The following is a 25,407-nucleotide window of genomic DNA, read 5'->3' on the forward strand; positions in this document are numbered from 1 at the left end:
TGTTGTTGTTGTTTCTAGTGGTAAGGATTAAATCAGCAGTCCCAATCTTTTGGCACCAGGGACCAGTTTTGTGGAATACAATTTTTCCATGGACTACGGCAGGGGGGATGGTTTCAGGATGACTCTAGTTCATTAAATGTATTGTGTGCTTTTTTTCTATTATTATTATGTTGTAACATATAATGAAATAATTACAGAAGTCACCGTAATGTAGAATCAGTGGGAGCCGTGTTTGTTTTCCTGCAACTAAATGGTCCCGTCTGGGGGCAATGGGAGAGAGTGACGCCCAAAGCATGCTGCTTATGTCCAATCTACTCTATAATACCATATTGGTTGCAGTCACTGCTGAAAACCCTGCTTCATAAAGATAGGATGTTGGAAATGGAAGCAGGCTTTTCAGTGCTTTTGTGGCAATCTCAGGAGATTCCGCCTTAATTTAGAACGTACAGAGATTTGAAGTTGTCTCAAACATAATTTTAAGGCCATCCACTCACTTTTAAGTATATCAACTTTTAAGTACATCACTTTTAAGTATATTAATTCACCTGGCACTATAAAGCCTGCCAACAGATGCAGCGAATAATTGTCACTTGCCACTCACTGATAGGGTTTTCATATGAGTCTGCAAGCAATTGATTTATTACGGTCTCTGTGCAGTCAAACCTCTCTGCTAATGTTAATCTGTACTGGCAGCCGCTCCCCAGCACTAGCGTCACTGCCTCAGCTCCACCTCAGACCATTAGACGTTAGATTCTCATAATGAGCACGGAGCCTAGATCCCTCACATGCGAGTTCACAATAGGGTTCACACTCCCATGAGGATCTAATGCAGTTGCTGATCTGGCAGGAGCTCAGGCAGTGATGTGACCAATGGGAGTGACTGTAAATACAGATCTAGCTTCCCTGGTTGCCTGCTGCTTACCTCCTGCTGTGTGGCCCAGTTCCTAGCAGGCCACCAGTCCACGGCCTGGGGGTTGGGGGCCCCTGGATTAAATGACCCCATTATATAAACAGATTTTTGTCCTTTTCCTCCTGTGGATGATCATGCTATATAAGTGGCTGATTTGTAAATGGGCTTATGCTTCTTTCCACCAGCTTCAGTGATCTATTTTTTAAAAATGAAATAAAATCCACTTATGAGAGGAAGAAGAAGAAATCTACTACTTTTATTTAATTGACTTATACTTGGTTCCCCACCTTCCCCAAAATGCTTAGGTGCCAGGCAACCCCCTGGAATTTGTAGCCTGGCAATCTCACTGGAACTTGTAGCCTGTCAATCTCACTCATCTCTTTCTTTCACCTCACTCATCTAACCATTTTCTCATTCTCACTAGATTGTGTAAGATGATCACAAACCCAACAGTGAGTAACTGCTGGCTTACACATGTAAAAGCTCACAAGTAGGGCAGACCTTAAGAATAGTTTGCTGGAGAAATTCAAGATATCACAAGTGCTCCACATCCAATTTCCTACTCTTCTGAATTCTGCTCTTCTCTGAGTGATGGCTGCATCTTCAGGCTGAATGCCTTTTTAAAAACACCAAAGATTTCAGAGGTCTAGCTCTCAGATGTGTGTACCACATAATAGAGGAAAAGAAGACCTCTTTTTTTTTTTTTTTTTTTTTGAGACGGAGTCTCGCTCTGCTGCCCAGGCTGGAGTGCAGTGGCCGGATCTCAGCTCACTGCAAGCTCCGCCTCCTGGGTTTAAGCCATTCTCCTGCCTCAGCCTCCCGAGTTGCTGGCACTACAGGCGCCCATCACCGCGCCTGGCTAGTTTTTTGTATTTTTTAGTAGAGACGGAGTTTCACCGTGTTAGCCAGGATGGTCTCGATCTCCTAACCTCGTGATCCGCCCGTCTCAGCCTCCCAAAGTGCTGGGATTACAGGCTTGAGCCACCGCGCCCGGCCTGAAAAGAAGACCTCTTGTCCAAGCATTTCAAACTTTGGTCCATATTTGCCTGAATCAATCAATACGGTCAGTGGGACAGACTTAATTGATTATCTCAGCAATTCTCAAATATTTCGATCTTAAAAGTTTTCACTCTTAAGAATGATTGAAGGCCCCCAAAAGTTTTTGGTTTTGTAAGTTGTATCTAACAGTTATCTACTGTATTAGAAATTAATACTGAGAAAATTATAAAATGTTTATTATTTAAAGATAGTAATAAACCAATTATGTTAAATAACATTTAATAACATATAATAAGTTTTCTAAACAAACAAAACAGAAAGAAAACATCCTACATGTGTGGCATCACATTACACTTTTACAAGTCTTTTAATGCGAGACTTAATAGAAAACATCTAGATTCTAATTTTGATTCATTGTTTAACCTGTTGTCATATAATAGTTAAGGTAGCTTCTAAAATATTTGACAATTCACTTGTGAGACAAGAAGAGTAAAAAGGCTAAGTAATGTTTTAGCATTACTGTGAAAATAGTTTTGATATCATGGACCATGTAAAGGTCTTGGGGACCCTCAGTGTTCCCTGAAATAAATTTTGCTATATTCACTTATCCTTAGAGACATGCTATCCATTGAACCTGGAGATGATAGAACCATCCTGAAAAGTTCATTTTGCACTTTTTCATAGGAAAATGAGGCTATTTTGAAAGAGGAACTCAAATCTGGTAAATAATTGAGTGTAAAAAAGAAAAAAAAAAAATCAGAGAAGGTGCCCATTCAGCTATATGATTCAGTGGTGTATGTCTTTTTTTTTTTATGCTATTTTTGTCATCCTAACTACCCCATAATTGTGGTTTATCAAGTGTAGCAAATATACCACACAATTGCAAGATGTTAATAAAAGGGGAAACTGTTGAGGGCAGAGGAGTATTGGGGAACTCTCTGTACTCTGCTTAATTTTTCTGTAAATCTAAAACTGCTCTAAAAATAAATTAGAAAGATACTTTGAAGGCTGAGGTGAGAGGATGGATTGAGTCCAGGAGTTTAAACCTGCAGTGAGCTATGCTTGCATCACTGCAATGAAGTCTGGGCAACAGAGTAAGAGCTTGTCTCTAAAAAAATAAGTACATAAATAAATAATGAATGAATAAATAAATATTATTTTAAATATAGAATATATTGATTGGAAAGAAATATTAATTAGCAAATGACATGATCCAATACTTCAATGCCAATACAAAATTGTTTCTGTATACTGATAATCATCTTAATATCAACTATTATACAATTTACAGAAGCATCAAAAATATAAAATAGGTATAAATCTAATGACAGATGTATGTGATGGTTAATACTGAGTATCCACTTGATTGAAGGATGCAAAGCATCGTTCCTGGGTGTGTCTGTGAGGGGGTTGTCAAAAGAGATTAACATTTCAGTCAGTGGACTGGGAGAGGCAGACCCATCCTCAATCTGGGGGGCACCATCTCATCAGCTGCCAGTTCAGCTAGAATAAAGCAGGTGGAGGAACATGGAAAGACTACACTCGCTAAGTCTTCTGGCCTCCATCTTACTCTTTTGCTGGATATTTCCTGCCCTTGAACATCAGACTCCAAGTTCTTCAGCTTTTGGACTCTTGGACTTACACTAGTGATTTGCCAAGGGCTCTCAGGCCTTCAGCCACAGACTGAAGTCTGCATTATCGGCTTCCCTACTTCTGAGGTTTTGGGACTCGGACTGGTTTCCTGGCTCCTCAGCTTGCAGGCTGCCCTTGTGATCATGTGACTCAATTCTCCTAATAAACTTCCCTTCATGTATACATTTATCCTATTAGTTCTGTCCCTCTAGAGAACCCTGACTAATACAATGTAAAAACCTCAACATGGCTTCAGAGAATCTCTCTATCCTTCAGATGAAGAGGCTGGGCTGGTTTTATGGTGCATGCAATTCTTGCTCGTTCAGCTTAGGATTCTCCCTCAGATTTTCATGTATGGCTCTATGCCTGTCAAAATGCAGATTTCAGCTCTCACATCACTTCCTCAGGTTCCCCGTCTACTGTATAATAATAATTTTGAGCTTTAACTACATTATCATCACTATCATCAACATTATCATCACTTTGCCATCATTATATCTGAGTTTCATACATAAATTGTGACACCAGTTTTTCCCACAAGATGTGAGACAGATACTGTTACTATCTCCATTTGCAGGTGAGGGAACACAAGCAAAGTAAGATTCAGCAAAAGGCCCAGAGTCACGCAGTTACCAGGCTCTCACCCCACCTACTAGTTACTCTCTATCCTATTACTTAAATAGATTTTCTTCACAGTATTATTCACTTCCTAAGATTATATTTATGACATATGTATAACTGTATCTATGCATATGTGTATACATGTATGAATGCATTTCGTTTTCAACATGCTTATTTTCTGATTTGCCTCCTTTAAGGGCAGAGAACTTCTTGTTCAAGTTTGTGTCTTCCGGAGTGAAAATGAGCTCTAGGAAGTATGCCCCTTCATAAATAATTTGTGAATTGATGAATGAAATCAATAGTAATCTCCTCATTGCTCCTGGGCTGTATCCTTGTGGATTTTACTTTAAAAGAGAGAGGTGATTATTACCTTTGTCAGGTAATTAGAATAGCAATAAGTGTGTGTGTGTATGTGTGTGTGTCTCCCTATCATCCCCTCCCTGCTACCCAACCAAGACTCTAATAACCACAATTCTACTCTCTTCTTCTAGGAACTCAATGTTTTTTTGGGGTACATTCTCATCCCTAGGCACTCTTCTACATAGTTTACATTTATTAACTCAGTGATTTCTCACAGTGACCTTATGAGATAGGTTCTATTATACACATTTTACAGAAGAAATTTACAGGCAGATGGAACACAGGAGAGAAGCTTGTTTATCTGGCTCTTTCCTTGTAATTCTACTTTAACCTGGAGTAACTCATTCTATTGGCAACCTAATGTGTTAAATGTTTATCCAACTTTTAGCAGTGTAGTAGTCACAAGCAGACAGGGTCTCTCTAATTTGCATATTTAATCTTGGCTTTTAAATCACTAAGTTTGCTTTGAAAAGCCTTTTTATTGTTCTAAGTGCTTCCCTAAATGCCATAAATAACTAAGCTATTCTAGAATCCTGTCATCTTTCATTTGGGTTTTATAAATCTTCCGAATAACAGGCATATGCGTTAAGTTCTAAGATTCAATAAACAGTGTTTAGAATTACTCCTTTTTTATCCTGTAACCATATTTCTGCTGGAGAAAATCTCACAATCCACTTTTTTTCCTTTTAGTTTTAGTTGACACATAATCGTGCATATTTATGGGGAACAGAGTGATATTTTCAGACCTGTGTATACTGTACAGTGATCAAATAAAGGCAATTAGCATATCCATCAACTCAAACATGTATCATTTCTTTGTATTGGGAACATTCAAAATTCTCTTTTTAAACATATAAATGATTGTTAACTATATTCACCCTACAGTGCTAAAGAACACTAGAACTTATTCTTCCTATCTACCTGCAATTTTGTATTCATTAACCAATCTCTCCCTATCCTCCCCTTCCTACTACCTATCCAACCCCCTAATAACCATAATTTTAGTCTCTTTTTCTAGGAACTCAATGTTTTTTTAGATCCCACATATGAGTAAGAACATGCTCAACATCCTCTTGGACACCACAAATTTTACCTCTCAGGGTCTGTGTTTTCAAAATTTGGTTTTTCATATTGATTTTTTAAATAAGTCAGGAGTCAATTTTTCATGAGTGATATATTTCCAACTTGAACCAGTTTTACAACCAATAGGACTTGTTAGCTCCTATTTTTGATAAGACTCCTGAAATAAACCTAGGAGATAACTGGATGAAAAACGTTTAGAACAGCCAACAAGAATCTCTTGCCATTTCTTGTCCTTCTGACCTACTTCGCTGTGACCTACTTTTCTCTCACTGTAGGAGAACTTTGTTGATAAGGCAAGAACAGCAAGTTTCAGGGTTTTATCAAAGACATTCTAACACAGCATCTACAGAATGGCACAATAGTTCATTTTCACATTAATCCCCTGTCACAAACAATGATAGAAAAATAATGCAATTGACAGTTTACAGAAACATTATTCTTCAATATGATGGTTATCCATTAGAGAAGAGAAAAACGTGAATTTCCAAGGAAAAATAATACGAGGATCTACTCCTCTCTGACTGAGTGAAATGTCCCAGTTTTCTCCTGGTGTCTTAGAAAAGATCGAGAATGCCGGAATTGCATTCCCAGGCCCTCAGTCAGGCTTATTTTCAAATTCAGACTCAAAATTGAGTTCGAGAAGTGCAACAATGTTGCTAAAACTGAAACAGAAGATTGCAAAATGGAAAATTAAGACTTCACTGTTGCACCTGGGGTCAAATCCTCCTTTATGGCTCAATCACCCAGTGCCCTTGGCATGCCCTTGTCACATGCCATTTTCAGGATTGATCTTCAGGTGAATATGAAGATGTGCTGGCCCAGATGCCCCTTCAAGGAAGGACTTACTTCCCAGGGGTGAGAAATGCAGTGAGCAAACTCTGTATTGGTCTGCCTCAAATTTAGAGAGATGCTTCAACTCATGTCAAAACCTCCCAGGCAAGCCATATCAGATGACTGAGAAAGGCAGGAGTATAAACAAGCTTGGCCATTTCTACATGGTAAGAACAGTATGGACTGGGCACATTGGCTAAGGCCTGTAATCCCAGCACTTTGGGAGGCCAAGGTGGACGGATCGCGAGGTCAGGAGAGCGAGACCATCCTGGCTAACACGGTGAAACCCCGTCTCTACTAAAAACACAAAAACAAAATTAGCTGGGCGTGGTGGCGGGCACCTGTATTCTCAGCTACTTGGGAGGCTGAGGCAGGAGAATGGCGTGAACTCAAAAGGCGGAACTTGCAGTGAGCCGAGCTGGCGCTACTGCACTCCAGCTCTGTCTCAAAAAAAAAAAAGAACAGTCTGAAGGGTCATCCTCACCCCAGAATCCCTTGCAGATTAGTCAAGTCTTCTCAGGTCTGCCTCTCATTTCACACTTCAACAGTTTTGCTTCTTCCACAAGGATTTTCATGACCGTTATAGCACCCAGAGGTCCAAATACCAAGGCAACTCTTCCTGAACAGTTAGAACTTGCTCCGGATTTGCTCTGATTCATGTATTGGGCTCCTTTGGATTGCCAGCTCCTCAAAAGAGATGTTGTCTTATATGTGTGAATTGTAATAACTTATAAAAGTTATACGGCTGGCCCAGATGAGCATGCAATAATTGTCTGAAGAATTAATGGGGTAATTATTTAATTTTAGAAGTAAATGGGAGAGATATATGGTCACAAATATGCTCCTCAGAATGAAGAGGCAATATGGCAGCAAAACAAAATCATATTGTCCTCTTTTAAAAATATAGTTAAATATCCCACTATTCCTAAAAGGAAATATTTAATACCAATCATAGTCTAGAGTACCTACAGAAAGGGGGAAAAAAGTATTTGGAGAAGGAAAAGCTTTTCCAAAATATCAACACCAGAACATCAAGATCACTTGAGAGTCAGTTTTTCTACTCTATGTCGTCATTAGAGGGGGTTCCTAGTGATAGGCAGATCATTTGTGTATCAAAATTTCAGGCTTTGACATTGACCACACTCAATGTATCTTAAACTAGACAGGTATTCCATGGCAATAAAGTCTATGCAATCCTACCCCCAAACTTCAAGAAATCTGAGAGACCAAAGAAAGAGGCTGACATACCCAGTTTCTCAGAAAGAATCATTTAATAGAGACTTAGGAACAGAAGCCATGACTATGTCACATACAGCAAAGTGACAAGACGATGGATTGCTGTGCCATTACCGCCAGATCCAGGGTTTATATACTGTAGGGAATGAATGTGTACAAAGACACAATAGGAATGGTACTCGGCACTCCCAACCCCACTAATGCATTTTTTTCAGACCTGCTTGTCCTGCATGCTGCCCCTGGGGTGCTGGGACACAGCCCAAGAAGAGGGCAGAATGCAGTGCTCATGGCAGATCAGGTGGCTCCCCAGGACTCCACACTGCTGCTGCTGGCTGGCCTAGCAATATCGGGCAACAGTGGACAGAGGCTTCAACCTGCAACTTCCCTATTTCAATTTGGCCAGGAGTTCCTGCATCACCTCCTCCATAACCTTCAATAAAGAAGCCCCAGCATGCCCCATCCCACTAAGGCCTGTACTACGGACTGGTAAACGCCCTATAGCTGCTGGAGATCCCAACTAGACCATCCAGACTGGAAACCAAAAATAAAATCCTAAGTTCCCCAACTGACTTAGAGAACTCACTTCTTGGCCAAGGGTATTCCAAACTAAACCTGAAAGTCTAGTTCAGGCCGTGATGGGAAGGGAGGTAGGACATGCCTCATTATAATCTCCTCCCTTTGGAATTCAAGCACAACTGACCAGCATTAACATTAATACCAAGACCTTAAGAATGACAAAACAGACTGTCTGTAGCAATAAGACACCAAATTCCAACCCTCTGTAGCATAGAATCACATGACAGCATAAACCAAAAATAAAATTCTAAGCTTCCCTGTCACCCCCCAAATAACTGAATAGACCACTCCTTTTGGCCAAGGACATTCAAAAGTTAGCCTAAAACACAAATTCAGGCCATGGTTGGAATGATTGGTTGGATAGGCCTCATTATACCCTCCTCCCTTTGGAATTCAGGCACAACTGACCAACATTCACATTAAAACAGTGACCTTAAGACTGGCAAAGCAGACTCTTTATAATAATAGGATACCAACATGACAGATAGCTGGCCCTGAAAGAAATCAAAGTATTTTACCCCAAAATATATTTCCTTGATGTTTCTTGAAATGGCCCTGCAAATCTGTCTCTTGTGAGGAAAATCTACATTCTGTAGACAATCCCTTTCTTTTTCCAGCTCTTTTTCCTGATCCAAGAGAGAATCAAGGAAGATTCTGGCACCTTGCAAAGTCTAATAAGAAACACTTACAGTCTATTCTCTCTGAAGCCTGCTACCTGGAGGCCTCATCTACATAGTAAAAACCTTGGTCTCTACAACAGCTTATCTTAACACAGACACTGCCTTCTACTGATTCCAGGTCTTTAGATAAACTCTTTCAATCAACTGGCAATCAGAAAATCATTGAATCCACCTATGACCTGGAAGCCTCCCAACCAACACTCCACCTTCTCCCTTTTCCATCCCCATGCCTGCTCTAAGTTGTCTTGCCTTTCGGGACCAAACCAATGTACATCTTACATATATTGATTGATGTCTTATGTCTCCCTAAAATGTATAAAACCAAGCTGTAGCCCAACCACTTTGGACCCATGTTCTCAGGAACTCCTGGGGCTGTGTCATGGGCATATCCTTAATTTTGGCAAAATAAACATCTAAATTGATTGAGACCTGTCTCAGATACCTTTGGTTTGCAAAAGCCAACAAGCTCTGAAAAAAATTGCAGTATCTTATCCCAAAATATATTTCTGTAATATATTTTACATATTTTGACACGACCCTATAAAGCTGTCTCTTGTGGAGAAAAATCTACATTCTGTAGAGAATCTCCTTCCCTTTCCCGGTCTTTTTCCTGGTTCAGAAGAGAATCAACTAAGAGTGTGGCTCCTTTTAAAGTCTGATAAACCTTTACAATCTATTCTCTCTGAAGCCTGCTACCTGGAGGCTTCATCTGCATAAGAATCTTGATCTCCACAACCCCTTATCTTAACCTAGACACTCACTTCTATTGATTTCAAGTCTTTAGGTAATAAACTCTTTCTTTTTTTTTTTTTTTTTTTTTTTGAGACGGAGTCTTGCTCTGTCGCCCGGTCTGGAGTGCAGTGGCCGGATCTCAGCTCACTGCAAGCTCCGCCTCCCGGGTTTACGCCATTCTCCTGCCTCAGCCTCCCGAGTAGCTGGGACCACAGGCGCCCGCCACCTCGCCCGGCTAGTTTTTCGTATTTTTAGTAGAGACGGGGTTTCACCGTGTTAGCCAGGATGGTCTCAATCTCCTGACCTCGTGATCCGCCCGTCTCGGCCTCCCAAAGTGCTGGGATAATAAACTCTTTCAACCAAATTGTCAATCAAAAAATCTTTGAATTCTGTCCTTCAAGTTGTCCCACCTTTTTGGTCTGAACCAATGTACATGTTACATGTATTGCCTGATGTCATATGCCTCCCCCAAAAGATTTAAAGCCAAGCTGTATCCCAGTCTCCTTGGGCACATGTTCTCAAGACCCCTGGGAGGCTGTGTCATGGATCATTGCTTCTCATATTTGACTCAGAACAAATTTAAAATATTTTACAGTTTAACTCTTTTCATTGACAAGATCTTGCACTCCCACTTCCTCTAGTGCCAGCCCTGTTGATGGAAAAAACCTTACAAGCCAAGATACTGTCCCATACATTTCATTCAAGGTCCTCTGATTGGAGGACCTTTGAAAAGCTAGAGCAAATGGCCTTCCAACATAGATTTCACTCAAAGAATTTAACCCTATCACCCTCATGTGCACAACACCAGAAGGATGACTGGTCTTTACCTTTGCCTCCTTATAATACTAAAATCCCCACCCAGGGAGAGGCTTATTTGCCATTTTCTAACCATGTCATTTATGTGTTAGCATTACTTCTTACTATACCTGTGCACCCTGCACTGCACCCCACACACGTGGTGACATGCATGAATTATGCATGTCACTCTCCTTAACCCCCTTGTGCCTGAGGTTTCAATATTTTGAATTTTTGCAATCAGACCTTGGTGATGACCTTGAGCAATAGGATACGAATAACTCCCACATCTTAGCATTCTAATAATGGAGCATGAGGCATAAATGTATTAAGGCACCACAATGCACAGCCTTTAGGGAGACAGCACGAGAACTTTAACTCCAGCGCTGGCTCCCTTTTATTCCAACACAAGCCCTTAATAAAGGCCTTGACTGGGAAACTTGTTGGGCCTCATGCCCCTTATTACATGAGAGTCTAAGAACCTGTGATTGGTAACAATAGGACAATTGAAGTCGATGTCCCAGGGAAAGGCAAGAACATTGTGTACATCTCCTTAAAGGCAGGATTTATAGTAACAGTAGATAAAGTAGAAATCTTAGAGGCATTCCCAGAACAGGGGTCAATCAGAAGTCAACACGCAGCCAAGCAGCCTAGCAGCCCGGCAACCTAGCCTCAAGCTGCATTTTAAACTTTTTATCTTTTCCTTTCCTCTTTCCCATCCCAGTCTCAAGATACAACTTTGAGACAAACTGCGTATGTGTTACCTCTCGTCTTTAAATCCAGGCTCAGAATGTTTTGTGAACCTCCACTCCCTTTCATTTCCCGTGCTATGCTCCCACGACTTACGCACATTTATTTACCTACATACTTGTTAAGCACACACCATGCTCTCTTATCTGGTCCTACCTTTTCTTGGAAGTTTCATGGGTCAGATCCTGATAGGGACCAGGCACTTCTGGAATTCTGTCTCCAGTAAAAGATTACTTCAAGGATGGAATCCACTCCAGGTGACAATCAGACTGACTGCAACTAATTTATAACCTGGCAGGATCCAGGTGCCAACCCCTTCACCAAATGAGACAATAATTCAAGAGGAGACACCGGAGCAAGTCGTGACACCTGGTACCTCCTAGCCCCTTCTCTCTTCTGTATTCCAAACCCTTTCTTTAAAACACCCTGCGTACCCTCCACAAATCGAAGAGTGGAATTGCTCTGTACTCTTCCCCCTACCTAGAACGGATAATAAAGGAATATCACTCTTTCTTATCATAACGCATTATTATTTTGGTGTCATTCTGTAAGAAAGAAGTTCAGCAAGCAGCCAGACCCTTTTTGCTGGTTACAAACGTGGTGAATTAGCATCCAAGAAGGAGTTGCTTTATCCCCCTCAACAGGCTCACTCTTTTGGCAATTCTGATTTAATAGGTTCTTGAACTCCTGACCTTAGGTGATCCACCCTCCATGCACGGCCTCCCAAAGTGCTGGGATTACAGGAGTAAGACACCACTCCTGGCCGTGCATTTATTTTAAATCTTGTAAATTAGTATGGTCAATCTCTTTTCATTATTCTCTCTTTAGATTTATCCGAAGAAGAGAGAGATACCTGTGGGTCTGAGGCTCATTTATCACCTGGGCTTTTAAATTCTCCTTGAGAAATTGCTGCAGTTTGCTTTGAGGAGACAATCTAATTCCAAATGTCTTGGTTATCCTTAACTGGGAATTTTGGTGTTGCTCAGACTGCTAATTTTCATCCTATTTATATTAGTTTGCTACAGCTGCAATGACAAAGTACCACAGACTGGGTGGCTTAAACAATAGAAATTTATTTTTTACAGATCTGTAGGCTATAGCAAGCCTAAAATCAAGGCTTTAGCAGGGTTGGTTTCTTCTGAGGACTGTAAGGGAAGGATCTGTTCCAGGCCTCTCTTACTGGCTTGTAAATAGCTGTTTTCTTTCTGTCTTCACATAGTCTTCCTTCTGTACATGCTTGTGTCCTGAACTCCTCTTCTTACAAGAATATTATTCATATTGAGTTAGGGTCCACCCTGAATATCTCATTTTAATTTAATTACTCTTTAAAGATGATGTCTCCAAATAAGTCACATTCTGAGGTCCTGGCGCTTAGGACTTCAACATATAAACTCTGAGGGGAACATAGTTCAGGCCATGACACCTCTAGAAGCAAGAGTCTTTATTCTGTAATAAAACCTAAGATAATCAAGTGGGCACTCCATATTCAGAGTATCATCCTCCCTTCAGAGAGGAATTCTAAAAGAAGTAGACATCTTCCATCTGTTACAAACCCTAGTAGAAGAGAGCCCAAGATATCAGGTGATACCAGAGACCTGGAAATAGGTGATTTCCAAGGACTGGAGTGTGAGGTGTAAAGAAGTTAGTTCTTGTGTCTAGGTTTTTTTTTTTTTAAATGGTTATGTAGAGATAACTACATAGAACTGTACCACCAATTAATGCTCCATGTTTTCTATCTCAAATGCACAATCATTTTGAGGAGAGTGTTCATTAATTTCACAACTCCCATAGCTAAGACAGGTAGTTAAGCCAAGTAGGAGGAGCACAGACACTAAAGTGAAGCCAGCCTGGGTTTAAATCCCAGCTCCATACTCTCGTGGCTAAGTGGTCTTGGCAAATTGTTTTCATTGTTGTTATGTAAAGACGCTTACAGTTTTAAAAAAGAGGTATTTCTTACCCCAAGAGTTTGTTTCATAGATTAAAATGAAGTAACACAAGTTAGGCTTTCAGCAGAAGGCTGGAGATATAATGGAAATTCAAGTAAGTGTGCTTCATTCACTTTTTTTTTTTGGGGGGTTGGAGGGGACGGAGTCTCACTCTGTCACCCAGGCTGGAGTGCAATGGCGCCATCTCAGCTCACCGCAGCCTCTGCCTCCTGGGTTCAAGTGATTCTCCTGCCTCAGCCTCCCCAGTGGCTAGGACTACAGGCGCATGCCACCATATCCAGCTAATTTTTGTATTTTTAGTAGAGATGGGGTTTCACTATGTTGGCCAGGCTGGTCTCAAACTCCTGACCTCGTGATCTGCCTGCCTCGGCCTCCCGAAGTGCTGGAATAGCAGGCGTGAGCCTCTGTGCCTGGTCCTTTTTATCATTTTGTTCAGCATAACCAGTGTTCTCCTTTCATCTTAGACTCAAACACTTAATGTATTAGTCAACCAGTTGCTTGTCTAACTTTATTCTTTAATTTGTTAACAAAGTCTACCAGTTACTCTTTTTCTACACGTTTTAGATATAACCATTATTTCCATTTCCACTCCCTTTATTTCAGCTCAGGTCTTAATTTATTCTTCTTTTTTTCACAAATGTCTCACTAAATGATCACTCCACTTGCAATTTCCCTGTTTTTACCTATCTACCTCCCCAGACAATGGGTAACTTAATAAAATTCCCCACTTCCTACTTATCAATCTGCAAACATTATCTAACAATACCATGTCAGTGAATGTGCTGGTGATTTAGGCAATTATACAGATTTTTATAAAACTTCATGCAATACACTGCAAGAATGTATTATTGACTGGTGGTAAAATATTTACATAGAAAGTTATATATAGTGTAAGTTATATATATGTGTGTGTGACTGTGTGGGTATGGGTGTGTGGTACAAACCATGCCCAACTGTAACTATTAGGAATGCTAAAAAATAAAAAAAAAAAACGTAAGAACCAAATATTATCAAACTGTCAAAGTTTAACTCAACTTTGAGCCAGCCTTCTGGTGTTCTGTATTTGCACAGTTATAATCAAACAGTTAAATCTTGCTTATTACATGTTGACATTCCAGCAGAGAGGTATGTGAAGTCATAATATAAAACAAGAAAAATAGGAGTCTATCATATCTACAAATGGAAGGAGAATATTAAGGGGAACAGAAGCAACAAAAACAAAATATTCTCATCTGGCGAATAAATCTAATGTAAAATTGGCAGGCTGTGGAGAGAATAGAAATTTTTCCAGTAGCCCCTTAACAAGACCTTGGCCTTCTGGATTCTTGGCTGTGAATCAGAGTGTCCTGGACATGTGATTCTTATAAATCAGTGGGAGGAGACATTTCCCCTCGATCTTCCAACTCACTGTAAATAGCTGAATATATGTTTAATTCTTCATAAACACGATCATCTGGAACCTGATAAGGGAAAAATCATTTCATATCAATCACCACAAATTTCCCATCCCTAGAAGTCTTGCTCAAGAGACTTAACTCATCTACTTTTGTCTTTCTGACTCTCACACTCTCTGTCATTACACTCTAATTATTTCTTTCAGTTCCAGAAAACCAAACCAGACTGACTGGCTAAGTGGGCCCAAAAGAAATCATGTCAGTCGATGACAAGTTGGTGAGGTTATTCCTTAGTATATCTGCTGCTTATTTATCTATCTTTGGAAGAGAGTGATTTTTTTTTTTTTTGGAGACGGAGTCTCACTATGTCACCCAAGCTGGAGTGGAGTAGCCACGATCTCAGCTCACTGCAACTTCTGCCTCCCAGGTTCAAGCAATTCTTCTGCTTCATCCTCATGAGTAGCTGAAATTATAGGCGTGCATCCCCATGCCCTGCTAAGTTTTGTATTTTTAGTAGAAACAGGGTTTCACCATGTTGGCCAGGCTGGTCTCCAATTCGTGACCTCAAATGATTCTCCAGCTTAACCTCCCAAAGTGCTGGAAGTATAAGCATGAGCCACTGGCCTGGCTACTTTTTTTTTTTTTTTTTAAGACCAAGTCTGGCTCTGTCGCCCAGGCTAGGGTGCAGCGGCATGATCTCGGCTCACTTAACCTCCACCTCTTGGGCTCAAGCGATTATCCTGCCTCAGCCTCCTGGGGAGCTGAAACCTCAGGAACCTGCCAACACACTGGGCTAATGTTTCCTTTTTTGTTTTCATTGTTGTTGTTTTGTTTTGTTGTACTTTTTAGTAGAGATTTGGTTTTGCCATTTGGTCAGGCTGGTTTCGAACTCCTGACTTCAAATGATCCACCCTCCTTGGCCTCACAAAGTGCTGGGATTACAGGCCTGAGCCACCGTGCCCAGAGTGATTTTAAAAGGTGGCTAGACTTAAATGGACGAGAGTGATTTTAAAAGGTGGCTAGACTTAAATGCCTCGGGAAAGTGGACAGATGGACAGCGTATGTTTCATCCATCAGACATGGGCAAGTACGTGAGCACCAGGTGCTGGTGGTTCTCATCAAAGGTATAATGGGCGGGTGAGGCAAGTGGAAACAGTTGGTAGTCATGAATCAGAAAGGAAAGAATATTGAGGTTTTAGAGCAAGTTGGAAAGGAAAAGTCAAGAAATAAAGGAATAAAACAGAAACAGGAATAGGCGGTTACTTCTGGGGCAGAAAACAAGGCCAGATACCTGGGTAGTTTCCTCACAAGCCTCCTGCACATGTGTCTCTCATGCTCCACACACTTTAAGGCATCCATATTTTCTGACATTATACAGATCCTATTTTCCCAACCCTCATTCAGAGGGGATATACTATGAAATGTGTGCTACTTATGAGTATAAAATGTGATTTAAAATGTGAGATTTGGAAACCAAAATAATAAAACCTGGAGAAACTATTTTCTGGAAGAAATGTTTCAGAAAACCCAGCCCATATTTTTAAGGAATAAAGCTCCAATTCTTTAACCTGTCATTCAGGATTTTATATCAGGCTTCTACCTACCTTATTTCCTTTGAGTTCTTCCCCAGCTCCATAGATGGTGAGTGACAGAGCACTACCAAGTCCCAGAATGGTGAGAAACAGCATCATCACTACCATTTCCTGTTGAACAGCAACAAACAATAAACAACAAGAGTCACATGGTAGGTGCCCCAAAAGTTTATTTTCTTAAAGCATCTCCTGCTTTCATCTCCCCATCATCTGACCAGTCCTTCTAAAGTGACACACACACACACACACACACACACACACGCAGACACAGGAAAACCCAGAGATGGTTACTTGTAGTAGATAATTTTAACCCCAAGGAATTTGCCTGGATTGAGGGGAGCGGGCAGCCAGCATCTCCCTGGACTGTGTGAACTTACACAACACTATACTATGTAATGGAGGTTACAGAAAAGGATGGTGTTCATGGAACAAGAAAAGAGGGCTTCTTACTTACATTAGGACCCAGAATCTTAGTCTTCCCACACAAAAAAATACATACAGCGGAAAAGGAAGCCACAAAGCACTTTTCGGTCGAAAAATATTTCTGGCAACTGTGGATGTGGATATAAGCCGAGCTCTTCTTCAGGTTGACGATCAGGATGGTAATTCCTGTTGCCCCAGCTATGCTGCTGGCAGCGTTTGCTCCCAGGCTTCCTCTCGCCTGATGATAATAAGGAACACTCAGACCTGGACCTGCACTTGCTGGCACATTCAATAAACCTATCTTCATTTCAGGGCTGGATGCAGTCAGTAAATTCCACATTGCTTCCAAATTTTGGTTAAAAAGGGAAGCCCTGAAAATGGCCGCATTGTTTAATGAGCATATATTTCTTTCTCGATGGACTGCATTCAGGAACCACATGGACACATACGGTCTTTCCTCAAATCTCCTTCTTAATTGAAAACTAATTATTTATTTGATCATGTGAATATACCTACAAGGACAATGCCGGTGTGGGGACACTTTTTTTTAGAGCGAGCATCAAGGTAAACATAAACTTCATTGTATGTTAAATGGTACAATTTATGTTTCTAATGATTATATCCAACTTCTGTTGCAAAAAGCCCCAGGACACAAAATAGATTGAAACAAAGTCATATATCCACATTCACTATAATATAGGAGACAAAGAATGTTCCCCTTAAGACTCCTCAAACTCCGTTCTTCTTACCTTTTCAAAGAGGAACAAAGACAGAAACAGGCAACTCACCAGAGATGTGGCATTTCTCCTTTCAGATAAAATTGACAAAATTCCAGAAATAGAAAACTGTTCAAAAAGGAGGAAAAAAGAGCCACAATGAGTTTCTTGTTTTCAATGTGTCCTTTGTAACCCCATCTTCCAAACATAGGTACAATTTGGGGTACTTGATAAAGTTACTTATTAATGTCACCTGTGAACCCAGTATTTCCTTATTCTTACTTTCTGTAGAGTGCTCCTCAAAAGTAAATGTGTATACGAATAAGGCTGGGTGTGGTGGCTCATGTCTGTAATCCCAGCACTTTGGGAGGCCGAGGCGGGGGGATTGCCTGAGGTCAGGAGTTCGAGACCAGCCTGACGAATAGGGCAAAACCCCGTCTCTACTAAAAATACAAAAATTAGCCAGGCATGGTGGCGTGTGCCTGTAGTCCCAGCTGTTAGGGAGGCTGAGACAGGAGAATCGCTTGAACCCGGGAGGTGGAGGTAGCAGTGAGCCAAGATCATGCCACTGCACTCCAGCCTGGGTGAAAAGAGTGAGACTCCATCTAACAGAAAAAAAAGTGTATATGAATCATGTGAGGGTCTTGCTAAAATGCAGATTCTTATTCATTAGGTCCTGGATGGAGCATGAAATTCTTCATTTACATGAGACTCCTAGGAGATGCTAACCCTGACAATGCAGGGGTTAATCTTGGAGTAGCAATGTCCAGCAACATCAGGGGCATGAATCTGTTAGACTACCACTCTCATTCTATTGCAGTTGTCTATTTGTATGTGCATCTTCCATCAGCTCCTCTAGGCAAGAAACATGTGTCTGTGGCATGCATATTTCCAGAGTTTGACATATATCATGTGAATATAGAGTAATTATGAAAATGTACATGATGATATTTTTACCAAACATTTACATATTTGATATAAATATAAGTCAATAGCACAAATTCAAAGCAATCTCCTAAAGACTCAGATTGTGAGTTTGATGGGTTGAGAGACACCTAATAAGCTGTGTTTGAAATAAAAAGACAGTAGAGACAAGTTTCAATTATAACAGAGATGGAGGTTCAAGGAGAGTCCTGAACAAGTCATCTGAGCACTAAGGATTTAGCAGAATGCAAAGTGAATGTGATATAGTTTAGAATTAAAATGTATTCTCATGAATGAAGTATCAATATAATGAAAAAACATGAATAATCTCAAAATAACTGCAGCGAAGGAAGACAAACAGTAAAGAGAACATACTTATATTAAAAAATGTAAGTTAATTTATATTCACAGAAAGCAGATCAATGGTTTCTTGGGGATGAGAGGAGAAGGAGTGGAGGGAGGAAGAAAGAATTACAAAGATACACAGGGAAGCTTTTGGAAATGATAGATACATACATTGTATTAATGCGGTGATGTTTTCATGTGTGTCTATGTGTGTCAAAGGTTAGCAAATTGTACACCTGAAATACTTGCAATTTATTATATGTCAGTTAGACCTTTAAAAAGTTATACACCTTATTATCTCACTCATCCACCTGTTTTTCCACATAGAACATTGAGTAAAAGAGATGCCATGAGAAAATACCTAAAAGTTTCTAGGGCATAGAAGGTCACCATATGCCCATTGATCTTAATTTTTCTCATCCCAGCAATCTCTTTCCTCATTTTTCATGAAGATAACTTTGTTTTCTATTATTATTATTTTGAGACAGAGTTTTGCTCTTATTGCCCAGGCTGGAGCGCAATGGCACAATCTCAGCTCACTGCAACCTCTGCCTCCCAGGTTCAAACAAGTCTCCTGCCTCAGCCTCTCAAGTAGCTGGGATTACAGGCATGCACTATCACACTCAGCTAATTTTTTATATTTAGTAGAGACGAGGTTTCACCATGTTGGCCAGGCTGGTCTCGAACTCCTGACCTCAGGTGATCCACCCACCTCAGCCTCCCAAAGTGCTGGGATTACAGGCGTGAGCCACCGTGCTCAGCCTCTGTTATTATTTTTAGTTGACATATAAAGCTGTATGTAGTCATCGTATAACTTTATTGATGAATAGTGCTAGAGGTATGTTCTTGCAGTTGGATTCTGAAAGTTTAGGTTCAGTTACTATCAGCCAGGTGTCGCTTAGGCAAGTCATTTAACTTGAATTAGATTCAGGTTTCTCATCAGATAAAACTGTGGGCTAAATGTTTAACCCAATGTTAATTATAAAAAGAATGTTTTGTTGTTGTTAATGAGCATATCTATGTTAGGAATTATAAATATCATCTTAATACTGGAAATAACTGGTTAGTTCTTAGCAAGAGAGACCTATGTTCAACGTTATTTCAGAAACTATTATAGATATATACTCACAAACATGGCTCCCCAGAATGGATAACCTGCTTTAAATGATGAAAAAATGTCTCCCTCAATGTGTGAAATATCAAGTACAGAGCAGACAACTGTTCCAAAACACAGGCATATCATACCGATCAGAATTTGTGTTACCTATAGAAAAACACATGAATTTCATGAAAATCAAAATATTTTCCCAAGATTGTACCATTTTTTAATAATAGAGGCCGAACATGAGAAACTGCTTTAGTGTCCTAGACTGTCTTGAGAAGTGATCCACACGTAAGATTTTCCAGAATACCCCGGCCGCTATAGGAATTGATATAAGCACTACCTAATGCATGGATGACCAATACTTTTCTCCATGCACCTTTATGTACGTACTCATGTTGAACATCAGTAATTGTTCTTTACATCTAAGTAAAGATAAAGATGATGAATTCTTCACTCCTATTGGCCATTCTCATCCTAGCAATTTAAAGTCTTTTTGAGGAAATGCTTCTCTGTTCCCAAAAGGGCCCAGTTAGTATCAACTCTTTATCTACCATGTTTTTTAGAGGACCTGCCACCTCTCATGAATCCAAGTGGGAAAACAGTTGATGCAACTCAGTATTCTTTTCTAGACCCAACCCTTACTCAAGTCAAAGTTGGAGGAGGCTCACTCACCCCCAGAAACTCCTGCTCTTTTTTCAAAACTGTCAGCCATGTATGCTGTGGTGGGGATGAGGCTGACTTCAATAGTCCGCCTGAAGATTCTTCCTGGGGAGATACTGCCAAGACTTCAAATGCAGACACACTGTGAAATTTAAAAGCAATTCAGTCATAAGAACATTCTCTAACTCCCTGTGCAACATCCTCGACTGACAGAAAGGGGAGTTTTGTTTATTTTTTCAAAGCCATCCTGTAACTCAAATCTTCATTGTAATCACTAAGAAACTAAAACTCAGAGCATCCAAGTAACTGACCAAGAACACCTGAACACTATCCAAGTGATTAGATGGGACAAAATGGAACAAAATCCATGCCAAATTTTCCTATTCTTAATCCAGTGTTACTTTCAAGTTCTTTCTCATTCATCTATGTTGATAAGTAAAACTGAAAATAAACACAGTTACCTATGCATCTCACAATCCTTTTAACATAGAAATGTATCTGAATATATTATGTCAGTAACAAACCCCAACTTCATGTACACAGAATGCAATGAAGGGATGACTTTGAATGGCTAGATGGGACTCTTACTATTTTCATCTTCAAAGAAGCATCCCACAGCTTGTGGATCATAAAGACCAATCAAGAAGCAGGTTACTTTATAAAGTATTTACAAAAGCATGTGTGAAGGATATGTGTCCTGCAGCACACATCAGACACAGAAGCAAGAGATCTACATACCTAGTATGAACTCTCCTGTCTCATACCCAGAAAATGAGCTTCTAATGTGAGAAAATCTGTTACTTCCACTTTACAAGCTGAGTAAAAATGTTCCCTTCCAGGGAGAGAGAATCTCTTGGAAAGTACGGCAAGTAGCTTCCTCATACCCAATATATTAATTAAACTAGATGGATCCATGCCTAAATCAATAAAGTTTCATCTCCTAAGCACTGTAACTAGGACTTCCCCTGCCACTAAGTGACTGAGAGTAGAAAAAAATAATACCCTGTACCTACCTGGACGGCTCTTGTGGGAGAGAAAGATTTGCTCTCTGATTACTTTCTGTGTCCATTTTTTCATTAACTGAGCTATCCAGGAGTAAAGAATATTGTTATATTGAGACTTGGTGGATTTCCTCTTACTGCATGCTCTGAATAGGCAGTTGAAATGGGTTACCTCATGACATTGATGATTATCTTTATACATGTGTCATTTGCCAGACAGATAAGTTTCCTGGCTGATTAAGATCAACAGGCTTTCACTTGTAATGAATAGAAAAATTGAGAAGTCTACTAAATAAAGACTTATATGAAATAAGAAAATTTGAGACTCCTGGAGCATAATTTTGCCTGAGACTAGCAGGATTTACAGAACCTGAAAATGAGACATTTTACTAGGAATTGAGAAGGTGAGAACGAACTGCAGAAAAGAAAGAGATGTACCCTTCTTCTGGAATTTTCCCCCCTTGTGTCCTAATTCAGCCATTTCTCTGGCAGAAGTTCTCCAACTGCACTTTTGAAAAGCTTGTCTTCCTTGTTTAAGGCATACTTGGTTTCACACATGGACCCAAAACTGAAGTGCTGTTTTTGTATGTGAGTGAGTGTGTGTTAGTCTCTGAATCTCCAGATCCATCTCTGACGTTAATATCTATCATCTTTCTCTCTCTTTCTGTCTTTTGGAAACTGTTTACGTGATTCTCTGCAGCAGATGGTCTTGGAAATACAACAGGCTGCATTATAACTACTGTGAACCACACCTGATAGTGTGTAAAAGCTAAGAAGACTCCCTTGTCTGCTAAATTATTAGACTGATGGTGCTTAGATCTTTACAATGGCATGAATGGGATAGTGAAAACACTGAGAGGCATGAACTTTATAACAAATCCCACTAGCAAATCTAAACAGCATTGGATTGAACAGTATGCCTAAGTTAGAATCAGGGCTAAACCATGTGATCATTGTACCGTAACTAGCTAGACCATAGTAAAATCAGTACAGATAAGATTCACAGAAGGTTTTAATCTCTTTTATTTCAGTTTAATTGTAAACATAACCTTGAATGGCTCTTCAATAATTTTGAAGATACTAAAAATCACACCTCTAATCATGTGTGGTTTTTTTAGGGGGGGATGTGAAAAAGAAAGTATTTTTGTTGAAAACTAAGATATTTACATAAACAGAGGATACTAAAAGACATATTTGTATAACTTTTGTAGTCAAGTTGATTAACTCAGGTGTCATCTTCCCATGGTGTCTTCAGGAATTGGTGGACCTAACCAAGGTGCTATTGGAATTAAGGAATAGAGATTACTCACTTACACGTTCATCCAAAAAGAACTTAATGTTCCATGCCAGGCACTGCGCTTATCACTGTGCATGCACAGATGAATGCCAAAATCCCAGGTCCTTCTAGTCCACAATCAAGCAGAATAGAACAAAGACAAATGATATGTTATTACCCAATATGTTGGAGGCTAGAGGATGTTGGAACACATAGAAGGGTATAACAATTCTACCTGATAGGGGATATGTAGAGTTCAGGGAAGGAATTCCCTGAGAAGGTAACATTTGAGACCAGACTTAAAATTAAAATGATAGCATCAACATTTTTCTATTGTCTTGTTTTTCTTTTTTTTGAGACAGAGTCTCACTCTGTCACCCAGGCTGGAGTGCAATGGCACAATCTCAGCTCACTGCAGCCTCCACCTCCCAGATTCAAGCAATTCTCCTGCTTCAGCCCCCCAAGTAGCTGGGACTACAGGAGTGTGCAGCTACACGGGGCTAATATTTTTGAATTTTTAGTAGAGACAGGGTTTCACCATGTTGGCCAGGATGGTCTTGAATTCCTGGCCTCAGGTGACTCATTCACCTCGGCCTCCCAAAGTGCTGTGATTACAGGAGTGAGCCACTGTGCCCAGCCACGAATTTTCATTTTATCTTTCTTTCTTTTTCTTTTTCTTTCTTTCTTTTTTTTTTTTTTTTTAATGGAGTTCCGCTCTTATTGCCCAAGCTGGAGTGCAATGGTGCGATCTCGGCTCACCGCAACCTCCACCTTCTGGATTCAAGCTATTCGCCTGCCTCAGCCTCCGGAGTAGCTGGGATTACAGGTATGCGCCACCACACCCGGATGATTTTGTGTTTTTAGTAGAGACAGTGTTTCTCCGTGTTGGTCAGGCTGGATTGAACTCCCGACCTCAGGTGATCCACCCGCCTCAGCCTCCCAAAGTGCTGGGATTACAGGTGTGAGCCACCACACCCAGCCTTATTGCCTCTTTCTTAGTGAAATTACCCCACACCTGCTGGGCAAAGTCCTGAAGTCATAGTTCTGTGTGGCATTTCCTAGTAGTTTATAGTAGTTCATTATTTGTGCAGCAAATAATAAGGAATTGAAGTTGAGATTTAGACTGGAAACAAACTGAAGATGGTCTTTGGTGTTTGCACACGATGCTGTTTTGTGAGAATTGTCAACAGAACCTTGCAAAATGCAAATCAGAACCTGTCATACCTTATGGACTCCAAATTGTTTCCTATTCCAATTTTCACAACCACCTCCTTGCCCCTTCGTGTTACTTATTATCTTCTATGCCTACACTTTGGTTCCCTACAGTCATGTTTTGTCATCTTTCATAATAATAACATTGAAACATATGACAAAACGACTGGCTTTTTTGGTGAGGCAAAATTATCAAGATGAGTTTTAACCATGCTGCTACCTGAAAAGAAGAGATAACAGAGTTAACACCCCTTCCCTACCATGTATCTTTCCTCCTCTAGCACGGTCTTTGCACACGCATTTCACCCACCCCACATCTCTGGCTTCCTCTTTGACAAGCAAGGTTTCCTCTTTCAGTTACATACTAGATTTATTTTTTTTTTTTTGAAACTTACAAAAAATTTGCTTTCGTATCCCACATGAGCAATTGTTTTCTCAAACTGAATGCTCTAAATTGAGCATTAAAATAAGATAAATATGTATGAATTTGCGTGTTACAAGTTGAAATTTATACTATCTCAGATTAAAGCCTTAAAAGTAAAATCTAAAACCATAAAAACCCTAGAAGAAAACCTAGGCAATACCATTCAGGACATAGGCATGGGCAAAGACTTCATGACTAAACACCAAAAGCAAATGCAACAAAAGGCAAAATTGACAAATGGGAGCTAATTAAACTAAAGGGCTTCTGTTCAGCAAAAGAAACTATCATCTGAGTGAACTGGCAACCTACAGAATGGCAGAAAATTTTTGCAATCTATCCATCTGACAAAGGTCTACTATCCAGAATCTACAAGGAACTTAAACAAATTTACAAGAAAAAAATAAACAACCCCATCAAAAAGTGGGCAAAGGATATGAACAGACACTTCTCAAAATAAAACATTTATGTGACCAACAAACATATGTAAAAAAGCTCATCATCACTGGTCATTAGAGAAATGCAAATCAAAACCACGATGAGATACCATCTTGCACGGGTTAGAATGGTGATCATTAAAAAGTCTGGAAACTGAACAGATGCTGGCAAGGATGCAGAGAAATAAGAAAACTTTTAGACTGTTGGTAGGAGTGTAAATTAGTTCAACCATTGTGGAAAACGGTGTGACGATTCCTCAAGCTTCTCCTTGGTGAAGGAATGAAAACACTGGGGCCATAATTCCAGCATTCTAATGTTTCTGGGATTTGCTGAGGCATTTACTTCTGTCTTGCCTATCTCAGGCAAGGGCAGACAGGACTTGGCATACCCTAGACACATGGGCATCATTAAGAACAAAGGCTGCTGTTTGAATAGCAAGCTAGTACATGCCACATTCCCCCCTTCCATCTCAGGGCAAAGCAAATAAGCAAAACAAAGAGAACAACACTGAACCACAACTGCCCCCTTTCCCAAAAAAACAAAACAAAACAAAACAAAAACCCAGCTCCCTGAGAAGGGAAAGAAAAAGAGAGAACCATATGTTCAACAGTCTGATTTTTCTGAGGGCTGCCCAAGGCACTGGCTCTGCCTCAACCATCTCAGAGCATTTATGGGTCCTGCCATATTCCAAAGGCCTAGGAGCCACTGAGAACAGAAGTAACAGTCTGAGATAGCATCTGGACTTGAGA

The 25,407-nt window shown here is 40.2% G+C and overlaps 1 protein-coding gene across 1 annotated transcript; it reads right to left on the reverse strand.

Moving 5' to 3' along the window:
- Positions 1–13,461: 13,461 nt before the first annotated feature.
- MS4A2 (membrane spanning 4-domains A2) lies at positions 13,462–21,588 on the reverse strand. The gene is made up of 7 exons (XM_033206120.1): positions 21,324–21,588; positions 20,323–20,452; positions 19,675–19,809; positions 17,349–17,405; positions 16,637–16,798; positions 16,150–16,248; positions 13,462–14,611 (listed from the first exon to the last, which is right to left on the reverse strand). Exons 1-7 carry the CDS (start codon positions 21,377–21,379, stop codon positions 14,513–14,515), a joined length of 738 nt encoding a protein of 245 aa, XP_033062011.1. The 5' UTR covers positions 21,380–21,588; the 3' UTR covers positions 13,462–14,512.
- Positions 21,589–25,407: the final 3,819 nt, after the last annotated feature.

Source organism: Trachypithecus francoisi, unplaced genomic scaffold (assembly GCF_009764315.1).
Source record: "Trachypithecus francoisi isolate TF-2019V2 unplaced genomic scaffold, Tfra_2.0 Lachesis_group8, whole genome shotgun sequence".
Classification (NCBI taxonomy): Eukaryota; Metazoa; Chordata; class Mammalia; order Primates; family Cercopithecidae; genus Trachypithecus; species Trachypithecus francoisi.

What these genes read in the sequence shown, in the direction of transcription:
- MS4A2 (XM_033206120.1), bottom strand. Translation starts at nt 21,379, where the DNA reads ATGGACACAGAAAGTAATCAGAGAGCAAATCTTTCTCTCCCACAAGAG. An exon ending in GGAGAAATGCCACATCTCTG is followed by an intron (nt 16,799 to 17,348) that starts GTGAGTTGCCTG and finishes TATTATCATCAG; the next exon opens with GCGAGAGGAAGCCTGGGAGC. An exon ending in TTGTGGCTTCCTTTTCCGCT is followed by an intron (nt 16,249 to 16,636) that starts GTATGTATTTTT and finishes GCTGTTCAACAG; the next exon opens with GAAATGGTAGTGATGATGCT.